Source organism: Raphanus sativus, chromosome 8 (assembly GCF_000801105.2).
Source record: "Raphanus sativus cultivar WK10039 chromosome 8, ASM80110v3, whole genome shotgun sequence".
In the NCBI taxonomy this organism is placed as follows: Eukaryota; Viridiplantae; Streptophyta; class Magnoliopsida; order Brassicales; family Brassicaceae; genus Raphanus; species Raphanus sativus.
In genome coordinates, this window is record NC_079518.1 from 16,864,273 (window position 1) to 16,874,564 (window position 10,292).

General features: G+C 36.6%; 2 protein-coding genes across 3 annotated transcripts; both read right to left on the reverse strand.

Annotated features, from left to right (window-relative positions):
- Positions 1–1,862: 1,862 nt before the first annotated feature.
- Positions 1,863–2,622, reverse strand: LOC108835713 (putative cytochrome c oxidase subunit 6b-like). Of its 2 annotated transcripts, none has more exons than XM_056992015.1 (3): positions 2,328–2,622; positions 2,171–2,252; positions 1,863–2,066 (listed from the first exon to the last, which is right to left on the reverse strand). In XM_056992015.1, exons 1-3 carry the CDS (start codon positions 2,576–2,578, stop codon positions 2,013–2,015), a joined length of 387 nt encoding a protein of 128 aa, XP_056847995.1. In that variant the 5' UTR covers positions 2,579–2,622; the 3' UTR covers positions 1,863–2,012. The 2 variants fall into 2 exon arrangements, with proteins under 2 accessions (XP_056847995.1, XP_056847996.1); XM_056992016.1 differs by having other exon boundaries at positions 1,863–2,067; positions 2,155–2,252.
- A 4,670-nt stretch (positions 2,623–7,292) lies between these two features.
- On the reverse strand, positions 7,293–9,736 carry LOC130498510 (uncharacterized). The gene is made up of 4 exons (XM_056991932.1): positions 8,356–9,736; positions 8,182–8,281; positions 7,724–8,113; positions 7,293–7,638 (listed from the first exon to the last, which is right to left on the reverse strand). The coding sequence occupies exons 1-4, from the start codon at positions 9,696–9,698 to the stop codon at positions 7,315–7,317; spliced, it is 2,157 nt and encodes a 718-aa protein (XP_056847912.1). The 5' UTR covers positions 9,699–9,736; the 3' UTR covers positions 7,293–7,314.
- Positions 9,737–10,292: the final 556 nt, after the last annotated feature.

Sequence of the window (10,292 nt, forward strand, 5' to 3'; positions counted from 1 at the left end):
TTTTATTTATTATGGTTGATTTAATTGAATGTGAAATATTTTTTTTCACCTCACAAAAATTTGTCTATAAATACTCGACTTTTTATTCACCATACGACATTCACAAAAACTCCCAAATAAACACAATGTCGAAACCTAGCACTTTAGTTATGATAGATGGTGTGAAACCTTTAAAAAACAATTGGAAAATTCGAGTTAAAGTTCTTCATTGTTGGAAACAAAACACCGGTTTTGGAGACGACACATTTGAGTGCATCCTCTCAGATGAATCTGTACTTGCATTTGTTTCAGCTTTTATAAGTTTTTTCTATTCTATTGGTTTATAAATCTGTTTCTTTTTCTGTTTTATATGGTGTAAAGATTGCAGCAGCGTGCCAAAAGAATCACATTAGTACACATTATTTATTTAAACACATTTAAACACATTTTTATTTCTCAAAATTTAAAATTAATACACATAGCAATCATGTATAACATTTAGTACGAATAAAGATAAAAAAAATTAACACCCGCTCGGTCGAGTGGATCACGATCTAGTACCTCTTAAAATATACTTCCAACTAACTTGTGAACAGTTTTATATATACTTCTTAAAATATACTTTCAAGAATATTTTCTAATTCGTGTGTTGTTTTATGAAAATTTCGTTAAGAAAATCGCATAATCTTCCTCTTTCAATATTATATTTTGGGGACGTAACAGAGTCGAGATGGATTCCAAGAGCCTTGGAATTCCCGGAACTTAGCTGAAGCCGAATGTCTAGCAGAGTCAGGTTTGAATGGACCAATGACAAGAATCTACCAGGACAGAATCTAGATCGACACTAACCATATAAAAATAAGGGAGAATTGGAAAAACAAAACACTTTTCTTGTTTGTTTGTCCAAATAAGACTTTTGAAACTTTTGGTCATTTTGGACAGTTTTTGCCCTTGTTTGTGAAAAAAATAGTAAACTAAAGTTAAAAAATATAAAAAAATATAGAAATCATTATAAACCAAAGTATACATACTTTTCTGTTTAAATATTTTTTTTTAAAAATATGGAACTATGTTTTATTTAATGTCAAGCTAGGATAGAATACTTGTTCTAGCCATCTACGTAGTGTACAAATCGAATACAAAGTATTATACATAGGTTTACCTTGGATAGAAAATATAAACTACAGTTTCTTCAATAATCTACCCAAGATAGATTTTGTGTCGTATTATTCTAGCTAGATATCTTCAGTCTTACATACGGCTTTTTACAAGTTCTACCCAAGACTCAGTGAAATACCTTTTATTTTTTCACGTCATACCTTGTTATGCCTTTTACTTTATAATAGCCTACAGCATAATGTAGTTTCCACTCTCTCTACACCTTTCTGCCTTAGGTAGGATGTCTATTCTAGCCAAATATAGTAAAAATAGAAACTTCCAAATTTCGTGGTCATATGTTTCCTAAATCTATCCTAAATATCTCTAAGTATATTCTCCCCACGATTTTCTCCTCTCTTCACACGATCTCTCTCTCTCGTTCCTCTCTCATCTTCATCTACCCTAATCGACTTCTCTTTTCTTTTTTAATTGTTTTCCCTTTTTTTTTTTTACTTTCTGTTAAATCGACTTTTCTTTTTTTTCAATTGTTTTCCCTTTTTTTTAACTTTCTGTTTTAACTGCTTTGATTTATTTTTATTTTTTTACCTCAGTAAAAAAGTAGAAAATCGGAAATTATATGTTAATTATATAAATCTAAGGGCAATTTGGTATTAAATGAAAAATAAATCCTACTTACCTAAACAATCTTCAACAAATCCTATTGTGACAAATCTCCAAGAAAAGTGTCTTTATTTTCCAATTTTCTCTAAAAATAATCCCACGTCTATTAACAAATAATTACTAGATTATGATTTCATTTACTTATTAATCTGATCTATTATTGGTTTAACATTACTACTGTCGACAGTCCACACAACGACCGAACTAAACATCTCTTGTTATAAGAAAGACTCTTACATGTTGTAACCTAATCTTCAAATTGACGATGGCAATGTCCCAGACTTTCTCTGTTCCTCCCATTTCTCAACCTTACATATTAAGAAGAAAGAAAGAAAATATTACAAAACAAAAATATAATTTATTACACCAAAAAAGTATAATTTAATAAACTATAACAAAGATATTTGCTCACCAGTGTTTCAGGGCACATCGTACGTACGTAATCTCTCAAACTGTTACAATCATTCGTATCTTTTCCCTTACCCTCAAGACACCTTGTATTTAAAGTTAAAATATCATATGTAAATTGTAGTCATTTAATTTAGCTACAGATAAATTTTAAAACTTACCTATGGTATTGCATATACCGATTGAAGCAATGTCGCGTTTCATTAGTCACCGGAAACAGTTCATCCCTCGCCGAATCAGTCTCTCCTCCACTATCTTCTCCTCTTTTAGCTCGAAACGTGGCTTCGTTCTGGGGTGGAGGCGACACCGTACCGGGAGCGTGCGCTGGTCTTGGCGCTTGCTGGCCTCTCGCGACTTTACTTACGTCGCGTGATCTCATCTTGTCGTGTGGGTCCATTTGCGCGGACGACATCTCTGATCAGCTTGCCTCTTTGGGGAGTTTTTTGTTCAACTTTCTTTGGCTTTGAAAGCAAAGTTTTAATACTGAGGTTTGATGCTGCGTCATAGCGGTTGAGTATACGTGGCGTGCTCGACAGAGCTGTACGTGTTTTCTCGTGTTCAGTTCGGTCAAAACAAATGTGCTGGCCCAAGTAACCTTTATTGTATATTGGAGCATCATTAACGGTGAATTCTCACGCATGTTCCAATTATAAATTAATCTAAAAATAGGAAAGAGAATAAAGGTTCTAGTTACAATTTTTTTAGATGTGTTTTAAAACTCTAATTGTCAGGTGTCGACAAACTAGAAGTTCAGATGCTTTAAAAAAATTAAGATAAACATATGTTGATGAGTGCCCAAAAAATTAAGATAAACATCTCAGATGGTGCCCAAAAATCATGTTGTTGGCAGCTTTGTCAAGCACAATAGAAAGGATGTTCCACCAACACAAATAGAGGCGGGGAGAGAGGAGGATCACCATGATGCAAACCTGTTTTCATTTCAGTAAGAAATCCCAGCGGACAAAGTCAAAATCAATTGATGAGTCCACTTAAAGTGATATGAGGAGAGAGACCGGTCTTGTGATAACCATTTAAAACCTCTGAAGCAAGAACAATGTCTCCAACATAGCTTAATTCTTTACAAAAGCGGTTTGATTCGGTACAAATAGAATGCAACACTGATTTGAGTATGTCAGCAATGATACAGGTGATAACCTTGGAAAGAGTATTTGGTATCACTATTGGTCTAAACTCAATTGAAGTTATCAGCACAAATTCTCTTTCAGGTCAAGATAAGAGTAATTTAATTGAGACCTGAGGGCATGAACACGACTTTAAAGGACTCCATTACACACCTCCTCACCAACACCCTCCCAAGCACCTCTAAAGAATTCGATCGACCGTCAGGTCTTAGAATTCTGTTAAGGCCAGCTGTAAAAGAGTTTATTTGATCAAATCAGGAGTAATGGGAACATTGAACAACACTTAATTCAAATCTGAGCAAGTGGGACCAACAATACGTTTAAGAAAACCAGTCAAATGGTTGCAATAACTTTCCCTCACAGTACATGGAATGTCTGAGAAATAATCAATTGCGACTTGATGAACTTCATCCAAAGTCGAGGTCCGTGAATCATCAACCGGAGTAAGGTAAACTAAAGCATTTGAAATGTTTCTGGCAAAGGTAATACAATGAAAACCGGGTATTTAAATCTCCAGCCTCAAGCCATTTGATTTGAGAATGCTGTCTGAAGAATATCTCCCCTGCTAGATACAAAAAAAAGCACATACATCTCTAGCTTGATTTTCATTGTCAAGAGAATCAGGACTAGGATCACTAAGAGCTGTAATATTGCTGAAATTATCCTCGCAAAGAGTTTTGATTGGACCTTTTAGACCTTTTAATCTGAAAGAAACAGCTGAGTGGGAAGATACGATAACCCAATGAAAATCAAGATTTCTGAATTTTATCCAAGAACAAATGGTGATTTGCCACAAAAGCCGAAAACATAAAAGGTCTAGAGCCAATGAGAGGCCTCAGAGATGATAACTTGATATGTCAAGGCGTGTGGTCCGAGAACTCATGAATTTCAAAAGAGCAGTGTCTAGATGGAAACTGTCTGCTGACCATATACCAGGAATCGATCCAATCTTTTTTCCACAGGATCAGATGGTCTATGGAGTTTAAGAAACGTTTGTGAATTTAGGTTTTGCCATTCACTTGGAATGTTCTTTGATATTGTCCAACACAACCATCTTGTAATAGGAATTTGTAAAACAATTTTCAGGGTAAATAAGTTCAAAGTCATAAAAGATTTTTTTTATCATAAAATTTATACAGATCAACATTCAAGCTTCAAAATTTATAAAAATAAAAATGTGTAGTAAAGAATGATTAGCACTTTGAAAAAGAAATAACTTACTATAAAGCAACTTTCTGCTTTGTCAAAATAAATGTTTTATAAAATGTTCAAAAAAGTTACCTCTCCGTCTCAAATTAGATACATTTCTAAGTTCTTTTCACGTAAAATAAGAAAATAAAAAATGTTCAGTTTTCCTTCATTTTTTGTTTTGTTTTTTAACATCCAATTTTATCTTTATTTAGGTATTATAACTATGTTGTTTTTATTTTTCTTAATTTATGTAAGGATAAACAAAATAAATTAGTGACATAGATTGCATTGAAATACTAAAAAAACAGCTATTTTGCAACGAAAAATTAATTATACAATGACATTTACTATAAAACCGATGAAATATTAGCTAAAAATAAGAGATTATGAACTTCAAAATATTAATTACATTTATTGAACTATTACAACCACGATAGGTGATGTATTTACACTACAAGAAAACTGCTCGATTCCCAGGGAAGATATCCTCGGAATGTCGTCGGAATTCACGTATTCCGACGACAAACCCAGGAAATGATCCGTCGGAATAATATCGTCGGAATAACGTAAGTCGTCGGAATTCCCTCGGAAATTTGTGACGAAATTCCGACGGAGACTTTTTCCGAGGGAATTCCGAGGAACACCTACGGTGATCCCATTGTCGGAAATATCCCTCGGAATTTTCCGAGGGAATGTCCCTCGGAAAACACTGTCGGAAAATTCCGAGGAACTCTCCCTCGGAATATTCCGAGGATATTCCCTCGGAAAATTCCGAGGAAAATTGTTCCTCGGAATTTTCCGAGGGAATATTCCTCGGAATTTTCCGACGGAAGACTCCCTCGGAAAATTCCGAGGAACACTTCCTCGGAAATTTCCGAGGGCCTTCGTTCCTCGGAATTTTCGTAAAATATAATTTATATTAATAAATAAATATTAATTTATTTCTTATTAATTAAATTGGAAAATTAATTATTAAATTCGAAAATTAATTATTAAATTGAAAATTAAAATAAAAAACATAATATAAATAGTTCAAAAGTAATATTCATACAAAACAGAAAATAAAAATAAAGTTTAAAACATAAATTAAAGTTAGAACTACTCGTCCTCGTCGACGTCGAAGTTCTGGTCCGGGAATTGCCTCATGAAGGCCGCCATCATCTTCTCACTCCGCCTCCTGTCTGCCTCTCTAGCTCTCTCTTGAGCCGCCATCTTCTCCTCCAACTGACGGATGCGTTCATCCTTATCCTTCAGTTGATCCATCAGAGTAGGATCAACTGGCACCTGAGACGTAGGAGGAACCGATTTGGATCGACGACCCAAAACCGACCAAACGTCCCTTCTTCTTTGGAATCGCCTGAAAAAGAAAATTTGCTAAAATAATTTTTAAATGACTTTTAAAATTATTTATAAATTATGAAATTTGCTAAAATAATTATAAAATGACTTTTTAATTTTTAAAAATTTTGAAATTAACTAAAATAATTATTAAATGACTTATAAAATTTTTATAAATTATAAAGTAGCCAAAATAATTACTAAAAAATTGAAACCCTAAAATTAATCAAATCTAAAATCAAAACCTAATCAAACCCTAAAATCTAATCAAAACTTAACATCAAAACCCTAATCCTAATCAAAACCCTAATCCTAATCAAAACCCTAATCCTAATCAAACCTAATCAAACCCTAATTCTAATTAAAACCTAATCTACTCAAATTCCCTAAAATCTAACAAAATTCCCTAAAATCTAACCTAGAACTAATAAGAGAGGGGGAGAAGAGAACTTACATGGAGGAGGGAGAGATTAGGGGAGTGGGGGTGGAGGGGGAGCCCGAATATCAAGAGGGAGAGGAGGAGGAGCCGGAAATCGCCAAGGGAGAGGAGGAGGAGCCGGAAATCGCCAAGGGAAAAGAGAGAAAAGAGAGAAATGGGGAAGAAGATCCGCAGATCTGGTTTTACCCCGAAAATTCCGACGGAAAATGAAACCCTCGGAATTCTGTCGGAATTTTCGGTTTACGAACCGGTTTACCAGAATTCCGACGGAATTCCGAGGGATTCAGGAATTCCGTCGGAATTCCCTCGGAATTATGGGTTCCTCGGAATTTCCTGGGAAATTTCCCAGAAAATTCCTAGGAATCCTATGGTTCCTCAGAATTTCCTGGGAAAATTCCCAGGAAATTCCGAGGAACCATAGTTTAGGGGTTCGGATTAATGATTTACAAACTTTAGACCGTTCCTTGAACAATTTGGCAGTTTTCTCAAGACTTATATTGATAGTACATGACAAATAAACATTCAAATTACAAAATGATTGAATCGAGTATAAGTATTGTCGTTTAGGTTCATTAAAGTGTATAAGTGTTTATCTTGCATTGCTGTTTGGGGATCTCGGTGCAACAATCGGAAAAGTGGCCATTAATTGGTACAACACCAATGTCTTGTCCCATAATCAATTGAAGACACTTACTAAGGCTTACGTAAGTCTTCTGGGAACCGTAAATTGGGTTTTTCGATTCTAAATCCTTATTCCCTAGGAATTTCCTGGGAAAATTCCCAGGAAATTCCGACGAAATGCTGAATTCCTAGGAATTTCCTGGGAAAATTCCCAGGAATTTTCCCACGAAATGCTGATATCCGTCGGAATTTCCTGGGAATTTTCCCAGGAAATTCCTAGGAATCTATACCCTAAAATCAAATCCCTAAAATCTGATTTTACATGGTAAAATTCCGAGGAAATTCCGAGGAAACCCTCAAGATCCTCGGAATTTCCTCGGAATTCTGAAAAAAAAAAAAAAAAAAAAAAAAACTATACTACTCTCCAATCTCTGGTTCATCCTCTGAACCCGAGTCACCATCATCACCACCAGATGAATCTGAATCTGGATCTTGGTGAAACTCTCCAATCTCTGGTTCATCTTCGACGTGAACAACGGCTTCGTCTCCAAAATCGGTGAAATCGATAACAAGATCAACTGCAGCTACATCTCCTGCTGCACTTAAGTTGCCGGATGTGTTTGGTTGGAGTGGGTCTTCCAACTCAGAACTTCCTTGAACTCGGCTTCTCGGGTTGAGTGCTGTAACAGTAACCCATGGATCATCTCTGTTCGTAACCCGGGGGTATTTGATATAACAAACCTGTAACATTTTTAAATTTGTTAATTAAGTATGAATGATGATGAAGCAAATATTGAAAATAATTGACATATATATTTTTAATTACCTGATCGGCCTGAGAAGCAAGAATGAAAGGATCATAATATGGCAGTTTTCGCCTCGAATGTACTGATGTGACACCAAATGCATCTGTTCTGACACCTCGATCCGGAGTGTTGTCGTACCAGTCACAATAGAAAACTGTGCACCGCAATCCAACCATGCCCGGATACACGATTTCCAAAATCTCGCGTATGTTTCCGTAGTATACATCATCTCCAGCTGCAGAGCAAACGCCAGCATTATAAGTCTTACTCGAACGTCTCCTCTTAGAAGTTGTGAATGCATATCCCCGAGAAGCAAATCTCGGATATGACTTCACAACATACTTTGGGCCCCAAATCATCTCGCGTAGCCAATCATTAATTGTTTCACCTCTGGCCATACCATCAGACACCTATTAATAAAACATATGTTAGTATAAAAATTTGGTAAATAGTATAAAAATTTATTTTCTGCACTCACATAAGTACGCATCCATCCAGCAAATTCTCTCATCTTCAGTGCTTCTAGTTCCTCCTCTGTGGCGTGTCTATATTCGAACCGCTTTTCCGCCATGAAAATCCTGTACATATTATGATAATATAAAAATTTGAACTTGCTAAAATAAATATTAAAAATAATATTTAAATTTTGTACCTCTCGTATTGAAAAACATCTTCGCAGTTGGTGAGCAAATATATTTGCAATTGACTGTGCTCCTCTTCAGTAAGTTGACGGTTCTTTGGTTTTCCGCTGAGTCGTCCAACATCTGTGAAGATGTCTGGAACCGTAACATAATATGTTGCCCTTTCGCCTCTATCATCATGCCGAGCGGGTTTTCTGCTTTTCGTCTGCACTTCTCCTGGAAAGTAGTGCTCCGCAAAGTTTGAAGTTTCTGCTCTGATAAACTGTGCCACTATAGAACCTTCTACCCTACTTAAATTTTTCACCATTTTCTTTAGATGAAACATATACCGCTCATACAGATACATCCATCTATACTGAACAGGACCACCAAGTTCCAATTCTCTTGGCAGGTGAATAACAAGATGCTCCATAACATCAAAAAATGAAGGAGGAAATATCTTCTCAAGGTTGCACTTAATCACGGCTATGTTAGTCTTCAAGTTTTCAATACATTCAGGAGTAACTGATCTCGTGCATAAATCTCGGAAGAAAGCACTTATCCCGGCAACTGCTTCATAAACATTCTTTGGTAATAGTTCCTTGAAGGCGAACGGAAGGAGGCGCTGCATCATTACATGGCAATCGTGACTCTTTAAGCCGGTAAACTTTCCTTCCCTTCTGTCGACACAGTTACCCAAATTAGATGCATAACCGTCTGGAAATTCCACATCCTTTGAAATCCAATCAAAGAACGCATCTTTGGCCGCTGCATCAAGTCGGTATATGGGAAAAGGAGCCCTGCCATTCTCATCAACATGAAGTTCTTCACGAGCACATATATCGACTAAATCCAGTCTTGACTTCAAATTATCCTTGGTTTTACCTTGAACGTTAAGGATCGTGTTCATCAGGTTGTCGAAAAAGTTCTTCTCAATATGCATGACATCTAAATTATGCCTCAGCAGATGATCCTTCCAGTATGGCAGATCCCAGAAAATACTCTTTTTGTGCCAGTTATGTAGATCTCCAACAGCATCTACCGGATAATGCACATGTCCACCCACGTCTGGGGTCCTTTCTGCACCAAAATCTCTTAGTTGTGTCAACATTTCTCTCCCACTGATTTCCGGTGTTGGATCATCAAACACCCTCTTGTTCTTCGTAAATAAATTCCTACTCCTGCGATATGGATGATCTGGTGGTAGGAATCTCCTGTGACAGTCAAACCAACACGTTTTCCTTCCATGTTTTAGTTGGAAAGCATCAGTGTTATCTTGACAATATGGACATGATAGCCTTCCATGTGTTGTCCATCCAGATAACATACCATATGCTGGGAAATCACTTATTGTCCACATAAGTACTGCCCGCATTTGGAAGTTTTCTTTACATGAAACATCGTACGTTTCAGCACCTTGACCCCATAGCTGTTGCAACTCATATATTAGTGGCTGTAGAAATACATCAAGTGATCTCCTAGGATGCTCTGGTCCGGGAACAAGAATGGAGAGAAACAAAAACTCTCGACGCAAGCACAAGTTTGGCGGTAAGTTGTATGGTGTGAGAATGACTGGCCATAGAGAATATTGTCTCCCATGCTTCCCAAATGGGCTGAAACCATCCGTACATAATCCAAGGTAGACATTTCTTCTTTCATACGCAAATTCTGGATAGGTCGATTGAAAATGCTTCCAAGCTTTTGCATCTGAAGGATGTCTAATCTCACCATCCGTTGAATGCTCCGCATGCCATCTCATTGGTTGCGCTGTGCGTTCGGACAGATACAACCTCTGCAACCTTTCCGTCAATGGCAAATACCACATCCTTTTATATGGCACTGGAACTCTTCCACCCGTATCTTTATAACGAGCCTTTCCACAAAATTTGCATGCATCCAGCTGCTCATCCGCCCTCCAATAAATCATGCAGTTATCCCTGCATACATCTATTACCTGGTACGATAAACC